General features: G+C 44.7%; 1 protein-coding gene across 2 annotated transcripts in view; it reads right to left on the reverse strand.

Annotated features, from left to right (window-relative positions):
- GALNS (galactosamine (N-acetyl)-6-sulfatase) overlaps window positions 1–18,809 on the reverse strand; it is a 47,338-nt gene that overhangs the window by 15,712 nt on the left and 12,817 nt on the right. For both annotated transcript variants that reach the window (XM_082769949.1, XM_082769950.1), the window contains exons 10-12: window positions 13,257–13,393; window positions 10,516–10,618; window positions 2,117–2,238 (exon numbers count right to left, since the gene is read on the reverse strand). In XM_082769949.1, coding sequence (XP_082626075.1) covers window positions 2,117–2,238; window positions 10,516–10,618; window positions 13,257–13,393 — 362 coding nt within the window. The remainder of the gene's footprint in view (window positions 1–2,116; window positions 2,239–10,515; window positions 10,619–13,256; window positions 13,394–18,809) is intronic.

The raw sequence follows: 18,809 nt of genomic DNA on the forward strand, positions 1-18,809 counted from the left end.
AATCAGGGATGCAACACAATTTTTTCTGAATGCTTTGGCAACGTAATGACTCTCCAGAGGAGCCACGCTGGTGGAAGAGCTGTATGATACACCCTGTTCCTCCACGGCTGCCTGAGGACGAAGGGAGGAGCGGGGCCAACACGGACTGCGAACACACAAAAACCTCAGGCAGGAGCTGAAGTGATCTGAATACAGCCAGCGTGTACGGACAGACAGATACATGCTTGGAGGGGAATGCTGGATTCCCTTCTGAGAAACATCAGTGTCGGGACTCCCAACAGGCTGGCTGCCAAGGGGGATAATTAAGCTAAATAAAAATACACAACAGAAACAGCTCCACAAATGAGGATAATTTAATTACCGCGTTGGATATAGGAGACCCACTTCCCATGAGTTTTCCATTGTGACCAGAGAGGAGACAATAGCAACATAACGTGCTGCAGAAAGGAAGATTCATTTACTAGAAGAAGCTTTCTATTACGGTCTGTATATTAACCAACATCGCAGCTCTCCACAATCGTGTATTCTTCTTGGTAAAAAAAAATTCAATCAAGAAAACAGCTTTGAGTGTCCAAATAATAATAATAATAAAAAAAATAATCAATGAAGCCATATAAGAAGTGACTGCAGATGTAACACTGGAATTTATTTCAATGCTCAGCCCACGGTGGCTGTAAGGAACAGCTAATAAGAGGGAAGCATGTGTCCTGCAAACACCCTTTAAGCAAGATTTCCTCTCCCTCACATTTGGGAGAATTTGAGAGTACACAAATAAGAGAAACTACAGTTTACTTAACACTACCATTTGTTTGATTTTAGGAAAAAGAGGTCTTTCTCTATCCATCCATCTTCCTAAAATAAAATAGCTGTTAAACTGAATAGAGCATAATCTCATCTGGAATCTCAACCCAGTAGCATCATTTCACTGAGCTGAATTTAAAATACAGGAGCTGCAGAGTTGCTTTATTCATTAGTGCTGAAATGCAATAGAAAGCAAGAGCTAACGTGCTGGGCTTCTGAAGAGCTTTATACGCTGTATAATGTACCTCTAGGGTGCTCGTCTGTTAAGTGAGAGAGAAGTGAAAATATTTTTCCTCCCCTTCTCTCTCTAGTGAAAACACTTAGTGGACAGCACAGGCTCAGTTCTTTTGGAAGTAATGGAGCGAGTCTATCCACTCAATTATTTAAAACAGTTGAGTAATTGCAGCCCTGTCAGCTCCGAAAACATCTCTCTGGTAAAGCTGCTGCACAAAACCATTTCTGCACAGGCAGGCACAGCAGCACTGGTTTTCCCTTTATTTATTTCCACATTCCCTGAGGCAGGGCCACTAGTGAGGGACGAGGCTGCAGGCCTCTGGCTGCATCTTGTTCTGCCAGAGGGTAAAACTGAAGCCAGCAGAAGGCGGGAGGGAGGTGGGGACACCTTGGCAGCTATTTTGGAGATGCCAGATTGATGTGTGGACTGCGCCGGCTGATGGCTACATAAATCCGTACAGAAATCTCTCAGGGCATGGTGTGTGCTGGAGATAAATATTACAATAGTAGGCTTATAGGAAAATGGATTTAGATAGCCAGGAGAGACAGAGAGGGAAAAGGATTGGGCAGAAAGTCCTCTTGCAAAGACTCTCTGGAGAAGCTCCTCTAGCAGGGGCTAGGAAATTGGAAGATTACCCAATTTGCCTTCCCAGATTCCAATGCAGCGTGTAGAAAAAACACCATGGCAAGAAAGATCACTAGATGCTTCCTCCCTAGCCCCAAAACACACTGGGAATTGCAGGAGACTAGCTCCAGTGCACGCACTCCTCACCACTGCTTCGTTCCATATCTGCCCTTCACTTAGTTCCTCTGTTCTATCCAAAAGCAAACATTTTGCCTTCTCCATCAGGGGTGCTAGGACACAGAACAAGACTCACAAGTGGAGCCACGGACATGTGCACATCCATCTAAGCTCGACCAACTGAAAATATTTGGTCCTTTTTATTTACTGTTCTCACTAGCGATAGCTTCTTGGGCCAGTTTTCAAGCAGATTGTAAAAACCAGCTATTGAGGCAAATGAATCACATAAAGCAAACGCTGATGGTGCTGAGGGTTTGCACATCTTTGTTAACCGCTCACCTTAATGGGTACTTTTCTCCAGGGTCCCTCCCCAGATGGAAGAGCAGCGGCAGCGTGGTATGCTCCTCCTGCGTATGCGTTGTCACTCCAGAGACGTTCTGCCCAGGGCAGAAATCAATGCCCTGCAGTGAAGAGGAGAAAAGAGGTCACCAGGGGTGAAGCAGGTGAGGGAGCAACGTTTTAGCTGGTGCTGCTTTCTTCAGCATCTTACTCCAACACAGCCACAAACCCCAGAATTGGTTTAAACCCAGAGAGTCCACTATAGCGTCCAAAACGTATTCTGATCTGATGAGGTAAAACAAGGTGACAACATTGGCACTGTACTGACATAAAAGCTAAAGCAGGCCTTATAGTTTTGCCTTATAAAAAAAAAAATAATCTCTATAAAATATTCATTAAAATGAAATGGCACAACAGAAGACGAAAAACACGAAACCATTTAATCATAAGAATTTTTCATGGGGAAAGCATCTCCTCTCTTTGGTTTTCCATGGCTTGGAAATAACCAGGGATTCAGATCACGTGGCAATTCTCATCAAAAAGCAGCAATTTCCCAGGAAAGATCTGGCCAAACCGAGGGGCATCACCCTGAGAGGCAGTGGGCACCCACCAGCCTCCCTGAAAACCTGTCGTGCCATCAGGCCTGAAGGATCTGCTTCACTGAAGAGCAGAGAAAATCCAGTTAATTTTAAAGAAATGGGGGTGCATTTGTTGACCTGATTTGCAGCATCTCAAAGCTGGCACTGAGGCACTCACCTGGGATCGAGAGCTGTGCTGAAAGAACCCCGTTATGCCTGGAGAGATTCCTGTTGCTAACATTTAAGTCTGCAGGGTGAGAGGCTGGGATTTCCCCAGCAGCATGAAGGGCACAAGGGCTGGGACTCGCTGCTTGCCAGCAGCAACAGGTTCAAGTGCTCGGCGAGGGACAGAGCGAGCTGTCTGCTCCCAGATCCAGAGCAGATGCAGATCTGCCCTCGCACGCCTCGCCAGGCTGCGTCTCCCCAGCTCCAGCGGGTGATTAGCCAGATGCCAAGCTCCCTAATAACCCCGAGCCTGGGCTGGGGGGCGAACAGAGCTCATTTAGCCCTGGGAACTGCAAAAAATGTAAAGCGCTCATTTCACTGAACAGCAAATAAAGCAGGGGGCCCCACAGACCAGCACGGGCTAGCACCGAGCGGACTTGTTAAAGCTGGGTTTTACAATTCCAGCTGCCACGCTGCGCCCTTACAATGCCTCAAAATGCCCCGAGACACGGACAGAGACGTGGAGAGAAGGTAAGTGGGAATATTTCAATGGAGGTGGGAAGGCAGCTGCAGGATTTGCTTATAAAACAAACAAACTGAAAGGCTCTCTACAGATGTGGGTAGGATTTGATTGGCAAACAATTTTCTAAAAATATCCCGTGTTTTTAATGGACAGCTGGTCAGTGGAGCAGTTAATATTCTGCTTTTCAATAAAGCAAGAAGGTTAGAAGCCCATAAAATCCCATTTATCTGCACACAGCTATAGATTCCTGACTCACTGACTGGAAAAATAAGAGAGTTGCTTGATAGGTTGTAGTGACCGACCAATAATGGACTTTAAATGGATACAAAAATGATTGACCTTCCCACCTTCTGATGCCACAGGCCTCTGAAACCGAGTGAAAAATAGATTTTTGTTTTTTTTTTCTTCCAAAAGGAACAGTTAATGAAAAGGTATCAAAGCCTACATAACATCCAAATTATAATTTGGATGCAAATCAAACAAGCAATTTAATTAAGAGCCTGCTAATTGGTACAATACTCTTCAGCTGCAAATGCGTTAGTCTGAAAGATTTCAGTCTCCTGGGTATTTGTTTATCCATTGCTCTGTTTGCATTTCCTCTTCTGCTCCCCGTGGCTGAGGCTCCAGAACACGGCCCAGGCCAGGTCCCAGGGGATGCTCGGAAAGGTGCTGCGACTCCTCGCCTGGTGCCTCCAGCCAAAAGCTGTCCCCTAACCCCAGCAGCCAATGCCCTGCTCAAAGGCAGGCTGCTGGGGAAAGCAATAACCAAACCGACTGTTTTGTGACGCAGAAATAACTCTCCTCAAGCGCTGCTGGAACCACACGTTGAATTTCCGAGGCTTTTCAACTTCATCTCCACAAATATAACAGGCCGTTATTATCTTTATGTAGTGTGTGGCTGCTAATATCCAACCAACACAGACAGCTTAAAATGTTTTCTAGTCAGTCATTGGCAAATGAGCAAAATACAAGATATAAAATTATAACCCTCACTCCCCTGCTCTCAAGGCACTGCCCAGCATCCCAGGAAGCAACGCACTGAGCCTCAGCTGGTGGAGCTTGGTCTTCTGCCCATTTGACAGAAAAGAACATTTAATTTATCATTCACAAGCTCTACTCTCTTCTGATTCTTATCTCAAAGCATTTTCGGTTCTCAGGATGGAAAGAGAAGTCAGCTCCATCAGCAAGCTGCAAGTCTGGGATCCTCGAGTCTGGATTGCTTTTATTTTCTGGAGCCAAACCAGTGTACACTAAAGCTGCCCGAGATGTGAGCAGCATTTAACGATGAGACAACCCACACTCTGGAGCATCTGGACAATGCCTCTAGTTGCTTGGAAAGCGTGCAGATTTGGCCACGGGTGCTGCTGAGAGATGGGGAAGGGATGTGCCAAAGCCCTTTTTGCTGGGAGAGCTGGAGCTGCCCCCCAGCAGGGCAGAAGGGAAACCAGCTCTGCTCCCCTGTAAGGGTGGAGGACAACAGACCTGGTGAGGGAGGGCAGTCTCCTCTTGTTGGTGATGGTCACTAGATGACCATTTTAAATCACATCAATGTTTTCAATTGTTTCTTGCTCTTCCTTAAACTTTTTTCCTTTTTTTTTTTCCCCCTTGTAGAAGCCTGATCTGACAACATGCCCTATAGCCTCTAAGGACACTGCAGGCTTTACCAGTAAACACAGATGTGCCAAATTCTCAGCTGGAGAAAAGCCACCTTATTCCACGGGCAGCAGGGGAACTGCCCTGATTTACACCGGCAAGGGGCTGGCTCAGCTTCTCTATCACTGCCAGCAGGACTGCAAACTTCCCTCAAAAGTGAAGTTATGTTATGTGGCAAAGAGCAAAGAGGTAGGTGGGCACGCCTGCCTGCCCACCAGGATAACAAAACCCCACTCTGCCCGTTATTATTTACTCAAAGCTCTTTCTTTGGCAGGCTGTTAATAACAATATGCAGGGGATCAATAGCCAGTTAAAGCACATGCCTAATATTTCACTCTGCACACAGTCCAAGGTAATTTGCATGTTTACAGTAACACTGATCAAACAAAGTAGAAAGGTCACCCTGTGTTTAAGCTTTTCTTGGAGCTTTCCTCCTCAGCTATAAAAGCATGAAAGCCAAACCAGAAGATCCTATCTAAAGCACATCAGCTCTGCTTCTCCGGGAACCAATAAAAGAGCATCAGATGGCAACCAGAAGGATCTCGGCTTCTGCACCAGAGCTCTCACACAGGCAGTGCTTTGCACCACCATGCAGAGCTGTTTGCTGTAGGAGAAATTCCAGCAATCCTTTTTTTTAAATAAAAATAAAAAAAAAACCTTCTTGCACATCAGGTAAACCTTTCAGCGAGCACGTCTTTCTGCTCTTCTTCCCAGCAATTGTGTAACCTGGATCGTTTTTCCGTTCGTAAGACCTAGTGGCAATCGGTTGCACAGCTTATGCTTTAATTTCCAGAGCAAATGGACCACAGATGCTATGTCAATATAGACATGAGACAAATACAGCCGGTTGCCAGTTTGGGCTCTCCGCCAGGCGATGGAATCACCACTTGTGTCAACGTCAGCCCTCTGGCAATTCGTCACCCTGGCGCTATCCCAGATCGCTCCGACTCGACGAGCGGCTGCGGATTTCGATAGCGGCGCAGCAAATCCGGGGTCCGTCTCCTGCCCACGTCTCCTCGTCCCACCACACGAGACCTGGAGCGGCAGAGCTGTGCTCATATCAGAGGGAGAGAACAGTTAATTAAAGCCAGGGACGTTGCTTCTCGCTGCTCGCCACGGCGCTGGTAAGCGGCCGCTCTCGCTCCCCTGGCAATTCCCAGCGAAAGCCTCGCAGGCCGGAGCTCTGATGGACCAGACACCTCCGAGTGTGACTGCCAAGTTTCAACCCTGGCGAACAAAAATTGCTCCTAATGTGTTAAGCGTCTGGAAGAGCCCCCAGAAGATGGGCAGATCGGCGAGCCTCCAAGCAGAAGCGATCAATGGCCAGCTCCGGCGCTCGGAGGACCACAATCAAATGTCATTATTTGTGAGGTTCTACTTGACTTCACATCCCCCTTGCAGAAAAGGCTTTATCGATCCCTTCACGCTGCCGAGAAGGGCAATCAGACAGACCGTGCAGGAATAACCCCGTTGGCATTTCACATTAAAACAATGGGGTCTTCTCACCGGCACCTACCCCGAGCACTTAAAGACACAGGAGCTCTTATGAAAAATCGCTGTCGACTACTAACAAGATCCTCAGCTGACGGCAGCAAGGTTGATGTTATCAGCCACTCTCCAATGAACCAGGGGGCTTTTACCATGATTTTTTTTTAATTTACTTTTTTTCCCTTCGTGCATCACTGCTCTTGGAAGGCACAAGAGCTATTCTCTGCTGGATAATCTCTGTGGCAGGTAGAGAGGAGATCTCCTTTCTTCTGCTGGCTCGTACTCCTGCCTCCTCCACACAGCACTAAATGAGGCAGTTCAGTTCCTGAAAGGCTCGCTGGCTACTCGGGTAAAGCCACAGAGAACACCTATTTTTATCTCTTTCAGGCCCCAGCGTCCAAACAAGGACAATCAAACGTCCCTCTCCCTTCCATCAGCTGGACAAAACAATGGAAACCCTGAGCAAAAAGTTTAGGAACGGGAAGCTGTGCACCCAGCATCACTGCTGCGGGCACCAGCAGCGATAAAACACCAGTGCATGAAACACCAGGTCCACACAAGTTATTTGTCACCCTTTTTGCAACCCAGTAAGAGGCTCACATGTCTTCTGCTGCACAGGAGGGGAGCTCCCTGGGTTTATCCTTAGTTCTGTGTTCCCTTCTGCCCCGTGCTGGGAAAAGACCAGTTATTGAATTCTGCCTGGGTGCAGTGTGAAGCTATGATACAGCTGTGGGCATTTGCTGTATCTCCTGAACACTGGAGGACACGCCTGTCCCAAAATCTGCTGGAACAATGCCCCACAGAGCGCTTACTCTCACTTCTGATGAGTGCTCCCTTCATGCTTCCAGGAGACAAACCGTTCAAGCACGTAAGTTGCTTAAGTAATCACGTTAAGGCAGCAGGAAAGATGGCACCAGGGCGTCCTCCAGCACTGAGAAAGACTGCAAGAGCTTATGAGAGGAGTCAATTAGGAAAAATCGCTTGGGGGTTAAAAAATAAGAAATAGGAGGAACAGAACAGCACACTTCAGCTTTGTGAAAGATAACAGATCTTAATCCCAAGCCATAAGGCAGGGGACGCAGACCAGTAAGGGCATGCTAATGTCATGGGAGTGTGGGACGACCATAAACCTGCGCACTGCTCGTGTGGGACCTTTCCAGTGTAAATACTCCACGTGCCATATAGAGAGAAGTACTCACATGCCTGTTATGCTTTCCAAGGCTTTGCTTTCTATAAGCTGCTTCTCTCTGGTCGAGTTTTTATTTGTACATACATACTTTATTACTTAACTAACTTACACTACATTCGAGCGCATAGCTTTCCAGGTTAGAGGCCAACATTGCACACATTCTTTCTAGTTAATCCTCAAAGGCCTGGTAGTCCTAAAGTGACACGACTGTGCTCAGACCCAGGGCATGCAACAATTGCACGTTTTTCCAATATCAACATGAAAATGCGATTCTGGATGCTTTCGGGGTATAATCTCATCTAAAAGTCACACAAAAATGCACACCGCACGGATTAAAACCAGTGCACGATTTCTGTATCAATCACCGATTTCCCACACTGCCAATTAACAAGGGAATTTGAAAGCAAAAGGAGGTTTGGCTAAAACGTGCATTGTATCCGTCAAAATAATTAGATACTCAACTACCCATAAAACAAACCTTGAAAAAAACTGCAGACAGCTGTTTTGACACATCTGGCCAACCCCAGCCCTCTTCCAAACGACTGACATGCCAGCCAGATACAGCTATTTATCCCAGCTCTGAGTTGGGACCCTTCGGACAGGAAGAATTTTACGTTTGAAAGTTTAATAAATCTTTAAACTGGATTCACACCGAGGGAAGCACCCATGGAGATCACACAACTAATGAGGCCTCGTTAGCTGGAGTTCTAATGGGATGGCAAATCAAATTTATCGAACGGCAAACCTGACGACAGGCAGAATTTCTAATGCCACACATGCATGGATTGAAACCCACTGGTCAAAAGTTACTGGTCAAAAGAAACTCGCTGGTTAGCAAACAAATCGGCCTTTTTGGTTCTGGCAGAATAATTTAATCCAGTACCAAAACAGCCGAGAACACGAGGCACTGAGAGAGGCAACCGTATCATAAGGTGAGATTACAAAACTCCTCAACCAAGGCTCAGAACTGTGGAGCTGCTCTGCATTCTGATTTATTTCTATTTTTAAACTTGCAAGGCTTGTAATTAATGGCTCGAGGACATGAGGAGAATTGGAACAAATTTCAGCCTCAGCTTCCTCTGCGTGTTGTTAATGGCTAGTCTGTCCACTAATGTGCTCCAATTTTACCCGCATCAACCACATGTGATACAAGCTGCAGGAAAGCAAGTGAATTTTTAATCATCTCTCTGATGTACAGTATAATTGCTGACTTTTATCAGACAGCAGTTAAACAAAGACTCAGAAAGAAATAAATATTCCTTAATTGCACAACTGCCATTTCTCGCAGTAGGAGAGCTTTGGAAATGAGGAACCGCTCCCCATTATCACAGCCACACACATACCCAGACATCTACAAATAAGCTCAGATCAATGCAGGCATTTATTTATTTCCAAACTAGGTGTGTAGGTGTGTGTATGTGCATATATTACAACAGAAAGCAATTAGTCATGTGTGACATTATCTTCCAGGCACATGGGAAAAGCATGCCTGAGCCCATTCCTACACTCACACACACGAACATAGAAGCTCCCAGTTGCTCTCACCCAGGAAAATCCTCCACGCTGAGCCACATATGACACGTGGGCTTTGCTCACGTACAAACCTCAACAAATACATTATCTCATTTTAGCCGGGCAGTATTAGCATTGACACAGAGCGTGCAAGGCATTTTGAGTCAACTTTCCTTCCTACTCCATGTAAAACAAACTTTGACTCCCGGAGCAATACAGTCCTAAAAAAGACAAACACACACGTTTACAGCCCTGAGTGTAAATGATTCCCTCGGAGCTGGTGCTTCCTTCTACCTCCAGGACTTCCCAGTGAAATCACGCACTTTTACATCTATAAATGTCATCAGCACTTATTTCTGCACCTGTGATGCCTTGAGGAGCCACCATAAGTTAAAAAAAAAAAAAAAAGACATAAAAAATAAATCATACAAACAATTCCTCCCCAATACCAGCCTGCTGTCAAAATTGCTGAGAGCTGTGCCATAATACATTTAGTTCATGGCTAACGGTATAATCAGCAAGGCACATGTGTGAACCTGCCTTTCAAGAAATGCCCCAGAGTTTAGTACCCAAGTCTGAGGCAAGAAAGACACAAAAGAAGAAAAATAACAGCGCTTAACATCTAATTGTGAGAAGATCAGCGAGGAAATTACAAAAGCAGTGCCTACTTGGCAAACAAAATATAAAACATCTTCTGGAGTGATATGGGCTTGCAAAGAGTGCTGGTAATAGATTAAACATATGTACTCTACTGTTTTCAGTGACTGCTGTTCTTTCCACTGCAAGGTCCCTACAGCTTTCCTTTTCCCATTTAGGAAAAAGGAACAAAAAACAAGCAAACACCAAAACAAACAAACAAAATTAAACCACAAATCACAGCCCTACTCCATTTGTATAGTTCAGGGCACACTCAGTCTTTTCCACCAGATATTGCAAGGTACGTGACCAATTTGCTTCCAGACTTTGTAAGGATACACATGAAAGTTCAGAATTCAGCAGGGAAAGAAGCTTAACATTAAGGAAATTTAAGTGCTGCTAAAAGTGAGTGCCATGTAAAACAACTTAAGACTTTGCTCATTTTCCTCTGTTTGTCTCTGACTTCAGTACTGGCGTGCTGGTGACACCAGTACCATTAGATCTGGTAGCTCTTCAGAAGCTGTTGATAAAAGGCTGGTTTGCAAGAGCTCTGTGACATCCCCCAATTTAAAACTCCTCTGTAAATGGTTATTCCCCCCAGGAGAACGACCAGGGAAGGGGAGAAGGAACGAGACAAGGGTCAGCGTCCTGTTACCTTGCTGTACTCCTCCCAGGAGTTGCTCCAGGTCCAGTAGTGAGCCTTGTAAAGCCCGACTCTCACAGCCATCATCTCGTTGCCCCGATAATAGAATATGGGCCTGCAAGGGAGAGCAGAACTGCATGAGAAACACCAACACGCCGGGCCTGGGCAGCTGCCGCCGCAGCCTTGCTGATAAGGGAGACAAACACTTTAATGGCGTCTGACTTCCGATCCAGCTATCAGTCAGAAACAGGCTGCCTCCTAATAGTCTCCACTGCAAGGTTTTCAATTAACATTTTTTAAAGTGTTCATCAAGTTGAGAGCTCACACGGCGCAAGAATGAAACATTATACAGCTTGGCTGCCAGTGATTGTTAATCCTTGAACTATCAGACCCTGTTATTTCCTATAGAGCACGCCGATTTAAACACCAAATGTCTCAGAAGTGGCGTGCGTCTGCCAGAGAGTGAAAAAAAAACAGGGATTCACAGAATATGCAATGCTTAGACTCCTCTTTATGGCAACACCGAGATCTATGCCGTTGCTGTCAGACAGACAGGATGGTTGGGGAGGACACCAGCTGCTGACCTGCTCTGGGTGTCAGCTCAGAAAAATCCCATGTGAAAAAAACTGGCAACCAGCCATACTGAACTCCTGTCTGCTTTCCCTGAATTTCCCTTTGCATCACCTAAACACATCACTGAAACCTCCAAAATCTTCCCTACGGTTCTCCTGATTACAGATCCCCCGTGCAGAGCACAGTCTGCACCCAAGTACGGGCACTACCTGGGCATCCCAGCACCACACTCGTTGGTTTTCCTGATAACGTGCTCTCGTTTTTTTGAGGGAACGGTAAAAAATTTTTACAGAAATGGGCTATCTGCAGGAGAGAGGTTTGATTTGTCGCTGCAGCTCTTCACACAAGGACATCAGACATCGCTCTCTCCAGCTGCTTCAGGCTGCTGACAGGATGAGACCACAAAGTTGCTTATCACGGTGGTAAGGGCAGACATCTTCGTCTTTGATTCAGATGGCACTAAGCAAGAACTCCTCTCTGGTGATGCCACCTTGAAAAAAAAACAGTCCCTACACACAAGATAAGATTAAAATCTCCACATCTGAACGACAAGAATGGCCTTAGATCTTTTCTATTGCAAAATTGCGGCCTCCCCTGCAGGTTCCTTGCACAAAAAATGAGCCTTTGTCCTTTGTCAGCAGGAACTGCTCCTGAAGAAAGGGGAAATGCTGTTGCTCACAGTGCCCAGTCCTGCATCCTAACACCTGAAATGTCTGTGAAATAAAGACTGCTTGAGAAACGTGACAAAATGCAGAACCTGATCTAAACCAGGCCCATTAACAAAATAAAGTGTCCAAACAAATATGCCACGCTTGAAAACACATTAGTCTCCTTTTTTATTGCCATAAATACTGATTGTGTGACAAGCTGTAAGTACCTATGGAACTGAAGGTGTGGGGGTTAGGTTTGCATTTAAAAAAAAAAAAATTAAAAAAAATCCATCTCTGGAAGAGGCTTACACCTTATACTCAAAATTCTGTTGTTACCAACTTTTTTTTCCTTGATTGCTTTAACCTTTTAAACTTCAAAAAAAAAGAAAAAAACCACAACACTACAACTGCATCCTCTGCAACGTTTTGGGGGCTCTTGGAATTGTGACCTCCCATTCAGGTCTGGGAAAAAAAAAAAAAAAAAAAAAAAAAGCAAGCTATCGTGCCCTTGAGTGACTATTATTGTAACACAAATGGCACTGTTGCAAGAGATTGGTGGCTGCAGTGAAATTCTCTTTTATAAGACACAGCAGCTCCACAAACTTTCAGATGTAAAGATGGTGATAGGCTGTGTTTGAGGAACATGCAACACCTCCTAGCAGCCACTGGACGAACTCTTCAGGTAACTGGCACACATTCCTTGCTTTAACAAAGAGGAATTTTATGGAACAAAGGCTCACATCCAACAAAGAAAAGAATTCAAATGTTTTGCATATGTATGTTTCCTTGTTGTGTCACAGACAAATAATACGTTTGTATTCAGATTTCCAGGGTGCCAAATTAGTTACCAAAATCAGAACTAAAAGATTTGTCTTGACCCCCAAACCTTTCAAAGAGGGCATCAAGGATATTTGCTGTCAAATCTTAGCGCCTCTACCCAACTGCTGACAGTACTCCTCCGTGCTCATAAAGATCCCAGGTCTCTAATCCAAATATATCCTTAGAGATCTTTTCCATCCTGAATGATTCTCTGATTCTAAAGGCAACCAAAGAACCAGGACCTTGGGAAGAGGTGGGCTTCTGGCTTACCTGCAGCAGCCCAGCCTTTAACTTCAACCTCTCTCAAACTGGAATTATATTCTGCAAAGAGCCAACGTCTTGGATGTTTTTCCAGTATTAAAAATGATATCTTTGCCCCTACCCTGGCTACAGTTCCCAGACCTATCTCCCTTGTTGCCATATGCTATTTCAGGGATCCCTGCTAACCCCCTGACATTTGCATCTGTCCCCAGACTCCACTGAATGGCATACGCTGCGTGTCAGGAAATGTCACCTCCGCTTGCTCCAGCAGAGGATTAATTCACAGGGTAAATCTCTGGTGCTACCTCACTTCACTGAGTAGGAGCAAATATGTGTCAGCTCAGCTTATTAAATATTCCTGTAAATTTTTTTATTTTTTTTTAAATAATCCAAACTTTGGCACCACTTCAGTTAGGAGGCAAGGGTCGTAGCTCTGGGCTCGTAACTAACCTGTCAATTAGCTTGCCCTGCAAGATGGCAGGTAAAAGGTCGATGCCGTCAATCTGTCTGTCACTCGGAGGCTGCAGACCCGCCAGGGAGAGGCTGGTAGTGAAGAGATCCATCACGTTGCCCAGCTGATGACTGACCTGAAAAATCAACAGAAACGCTTTTTGCAAAAAGACCTTCGGTAAAAGCCATAATGAGAGGCTGGTTTCCTCCCAGGCAGCAGTATTGCTTCCTGATCCGCCTTCCCTGCTAAGCATCTTTTAAGAATACCTCCCTCTGCAGTCACCAGCAAACCTCACATTAAAAGAAAAACGAAAGGAGATGATTAATATTTCTTCGTTTCCAAAAAGCATTTGCATTTTGTTTCGTTTTTCTCTTTTCTCTCACTTCTCTCCATGTGGCCACCTACCAGAGCATCTTTTTGCAGAGTTCAACCTCATTTAGCAAATTCTGAGTCACTTGTGAATTGAAAAATCAACATTTAAAACAAGGAAAAAAAGAAAAAAAAAAAAAGTCCTTGATTTGTTCCCTCACCAGATCATCTCTGTAGTCCAAAATACCCTGAGAGGGTTTGCAGAAAGCACAAGGATAGATGGATAACAACAAAAAGAGCCCAATGACTTCATCTGCAAACCATTTCCAACAATTCAAGAACTATAAAGTTGTGGTATTTTTAGTATATATTTTAATAAGGGAGAAAAACATCTGGTTTTGGCTCCAAAGGAGATTTACAAAGATTTTTTGTTGTTGTTGTTTTCCTGTTTGTTTTTTGCTTTAATTGGAAGCCATACTTATCTCTCTGGTCTTATTTATGTTTTAAAAACCTAAAACTCTCTTCTGATTCTTTCTGAAGCTTTGCTCCCATCCTCCTTGGGGTATGCTACAGTTATCTGCAGTAGAATGTTTAATTAGCCAGCGACACAGTAAATGGAAGCAGATACATTCAAATCAAGAGCAAGAGCAAGCATGTTTAGCACCAGGATGCACCAGCACAAGATGTGACATGAAAAGAGCCTTTTCAGCCACACCACTTGTTCAGAGACAAGAAGCCATCTGATACGAGCTCACATCTGTAAGTTCAGAAGCACATTCTGAGTGAAATCCAAGTCCTACCAGCAGCCTCGCTAATGTCAGTGTGAACATTACGACGCTGAGACTATCAAAGTCTTTTTATCTCTGAATCCTCTCTCTAGTCACAAACAGACCCCCCAGCCTGGAGGCTGATACTAATTATTAGAAAATGATAACAACTGATAACATGATAAATGAGTATTGGCAAGATGTTGTTTCCCTTGCTCTAGAGAAACAAAAAAAAATAAAGGGAAAATGCTATTTTTGCTGGGATACTAAGCCTTTCATTAAGGGGCTGGGCTGAACAAAATGAACACTTAAAGGAAGAATTAGCAAGTTAAAAAAACCTGGAGAGAGCAACATGCAGGGAACTGATTACAAGTTTAACATTACAATATCACATTACTTGATTACAGCAATTTCAAACTGTAATGGCTTTCATTCATCAAAAAGTGTTGGCAGAAACACACAATATTAAAGCTGCATGTAAGAATGCTTTCACAACTCCTACGAAGCAATCCAAGCTCGAAGCTCAAGATGAAGCCCTGACCACAGAAAGCCTTACCCAGGAAGGCAGTTGGATCAGTGGACCCCGATCAATAGTCTTGGGGAAGGTCTTGGGCATTAAAAGTTAAGCCTCGTTCATGGGCTTTGCTGCATCAGGCAGCAATGAGCAGAGATGAACCCACAGATCCCTCACAAGAAGCAGATGTACACATGAAGTTCCCTCTCTGCATGTGCAGAAGAGGATCGGGATCTTCTGATTTACAGCTGTGGGGGAAGAAACACAACTGAGCCCTCCAGGGGGGAAACCAAACTGAACCGAAGCTGGCTGGATCATCCATGGGACACAGACACTGCTGCGTGCTCCTGCCACTGTCTCCTTACACAGGCTCCTCTTGGGCACGTGCTCAGAAAAGAATGAAATCCTACAAATCAGTGCACACATGTTCCAAAAAAATAAATAATCAGCTTGCTCCTTTCACAGCAGGACAGCTTCAGGACAACACTGGTGCTGGGAGCGCTTCTCTCTGCCTGAAGTCAAAGGGGATTACAAGAGCTCAGGGTCTCAGCAAAGATGCTCAGTCCCTCGTAGGCTCATCTGCTGGCTAATTTCCCCCAAGCATGCCTTAGGAGAGCCGTGGGGTCAGCAGAACACCATATGCAGAGCTCGGAGTCTAATAAGGAGCAGATCCGGCACATGCCTGCTCCCTGGTTCCTGCCACGCCAGGCACAGGCAGGCTGGTGCCCGAGACTTTTTGTAATTAGGCCTCTCACAATTCAGACGGCAAATCCAAAAGGCACTTTTCTTGTTGTCACCCCATTCCCTCGCCTCAATCTTCTGATAACAAGCCGCGAGAGGCAATCACTGACCTGAGACTCGTGCCTCTAATATCACCTAATTTATAGAGCGCGCTGTGACAATCCTGCGGGGCCACCCCAGTCTTCTTGTACTGGCCCTTATTAACCATAACCAGATGTAGATGACTCTCTTTAATCATCCAATTACGTTTCTGGTCTCAGACAACATTTTTCCATGAAGCAGAGAAAACTTCTTAAGGAAATTAAATGCCCATGCCACAGCCACTTGGATTTATCTGTGCTCTGCAGCACCACGCTGAAGAATGGGTGGGGAAAAAAGGTTAATATTTATATAAAACTTTGAAGTATTTTCAGAGAAAAATAAAAAAATTACCATTTTCTCCTGTCAACAGTGCTCTTTCATTCTAGTTGCCTTTCCCTTTTTTTTCCTCCTTTTTCTTTTCTTAAAGAAAAATAAAAATCCAGAGAGGGCAACAGCCCAGAGAAAATAAATAATATATAAAAAAAAAAAAAGAGTGAGATCAGATATTGCTCGTATCAGTGAGAAACAGCCGGTATTACGCACGTAAGAACGGATTTTTCCCCCCTCCTTCCCCCCCTTCTTTTTAATAAACTCTCAGTATACACATAACGTCTTTAAGAAAATGAAATCCTTTTGCTGTGGGCCACGTCGCTAGAAGAAATAGTCACCACTGCTGTTATCAGTGCTTTCAAGCTTTAACTCTGAATCAAAGGCGACAATTAATAAAGTCGCCCCCGCCAGGAATGGAAAGGAGGAAAGCTAAATATTTGAAACTGGGTGAACAAATGTCAGGGTGTTTTTAAATAAAATCCTTTTACAGTTATCACAGCGAGCAGACCTGATATCCCTGTCTAATTCAATTTCAATTTGCGCCCCATGGGAGATAGCGAAGAAAAGGTTGCAATGCTGTCTTTGGGTTGATATGTTCTTTTCTCCTTCAGGAAGCAGGCACGAGAGAGGAAGGGGAGGAGGGCGAGGGAAAAGAGGAGGAGGAGGATTCAAATACCAACAGAATATGATTTTTTTTTTTTCTTTTTTTTCCAGCTGGATCCTTCCAGAAGGCAGATGTGATGTGGGGAATGCTGAAATGCTGATTTGTTGTGAATTCACCTGGAAAACACAGCCGAGAAAGAAACTGCAGAAAGGCTGTTTGTGTGCGAATAAATATTCCTGATGGGGGACCAGAATTAACTCAATGTTGATGCCAAGAGCAACTCAGGCTCCCGAGGCATCCCTCTCCCCAAAATAACTGCAAGTCAGCCGACTGCACCAATTATCCTTCCCCTCTATCGATATCCTGTCGAGTGCTCATGGTCCTGCCACCTGACTTCTTTTGTTTATGTAAAAAGATGCTCCTTCCTTCAAATAAGCTCACGCACCCTTTAACAGCAACAAAACAAAACATAAATACATCAATGAGGTTATTACCAGGCTGCCAGGTCCCATCAGCAGGATGAGCCTTCCAGCCAATAACTGGATTTCACTGGCCTCAAAATACTCTTTTTTTTTTTTTTTTTTGGCTGCAGCTGTGCCAGCTGAAATGGGGGCTGGCCCACTGCCTGCTCTCCAAAATCTCCGTGGCTCCAAAACCTCCGTGGCTGGAATGGAACAGCCCCAGCGCAGGAGGGATGAGCTGCCCCTTCAAGCTTTGCATCTGGCAGTGCTGAGAAGCTCTGTGCTTCCACCCTGGTTCAGGGCACCCAACCCTTTGTTTCCATCAACTCTTTCAAGAAGAAAAAGCAACGAGGCACTTTGAAGCAGTTTTTCCACATTTTACAGCTACTTGGACTCCGCACCACTTAGACAGACTAGTTTTAACTTGCAGTCAAGAAGGTATTGAAGCTACAGACTCCATAAGATATCAAAAAGAAGCCAGAAATGTACTAGCAAACACGTCTCCTCACTTACTAGGTCCAAAGAGGAGATTAAGAAGCAGCAACCCCAGGCACCCTACATGCTAGAGAAGCAAAAACTATTTCACAGAAGCAATGCCATACCTCTCACCTGCAGTCAGTGCTGCTGTGGGTATCACTGCTGGAGCCTCGACAGCAAGAATACAAGCAGAAAAGACATGTAAGTAGCTGTTACATATTTTCTTATTAGGAGCATCACACTGGGGGTTCAATTCGGAGCAAAGCAGCGCATCCCAGGGCCACGGTTCAGAACAGGCTTCCCAGGGTACCTGAGCCAAGTCCAAGAGGACACCTGGGATCCAAACACCTGCACACGCAGGCACTTGGCAGGCACAAACTGGAGCCCAGGATAGGAAGAATTTGGAGTTAAGCACATGCTTAAGTGCCAAAGATGATACCAACGGTGGTGCAGGAGGGAATTTTGTGCCCCATAAGCCTTACGCACGCTCTCCAGCCCGCTGAGCATGCACGTGGTCCTCACAGCACAGCCCTGGTCAGTCCATCTGCATATGCAGACACGTCAGCTCTGCACAGAAATGACTGTTTCACAGAAATTCAGAGAGCAGCTTCAGCTGTAACCTCAAGCAGGAAGCCATGCATCACACCAAGCTACCGAGAAGGTTTCTCACCACGCAAAGCTTCATCTGCTACACTCTGGCTACATGCAAAAGGCTACCTGTAAGAGTGGTACCAGCAAGTTACAGTCAGAAAATGAACAGGCACACGGATTTCTCTGCTCATGTTCCTAATTACCATTAGCGTTACTACAATGGAAAGAATTTAAAAATTTGGTATTTACTTGTCCTCATTTATAATGCATGTTTACTTTTAGCACATTATTCAGTTTGGACATGGAAAACAAAACAGTCGGCTTCAGTTTCATGTTCTCATATGCTAGCCCAAGGCTGTTGTACTTGGCTTGTAAAGACTTTATGGAAATGTTTAAATTTAAACAAAAAGATTGTTTTCATTTCAAATTAAAAAAATAATAAAATATCCTTAGTAGGTTTTGTGGACTCTAAAAAGCGATGAAACCTAACTACCCTCGTACCCTCAGCTGCAGATCTAAGATATCTGATGGTATTCTCCTAAATGCAAATGATAAATTATCATTATCCTGACTCAATTAAACCACTGAAAAGGAATGCAACTCAGAAAAATAAATGTTTTATTTATGAATAGTTTGCAATCTTAAGCACAGTGCCCAGTTAATGAAGTATCACATTC

This window comes from Aythya marila (assembly GCF_965140915.1).
Source record: "Aythya marila genome assembly, chromosome: 12".
NCBI lineage: Eukaryota > Metazoa > Chordata > Aves > Anseriformes > Anatidae > Aythya > Aythya marila.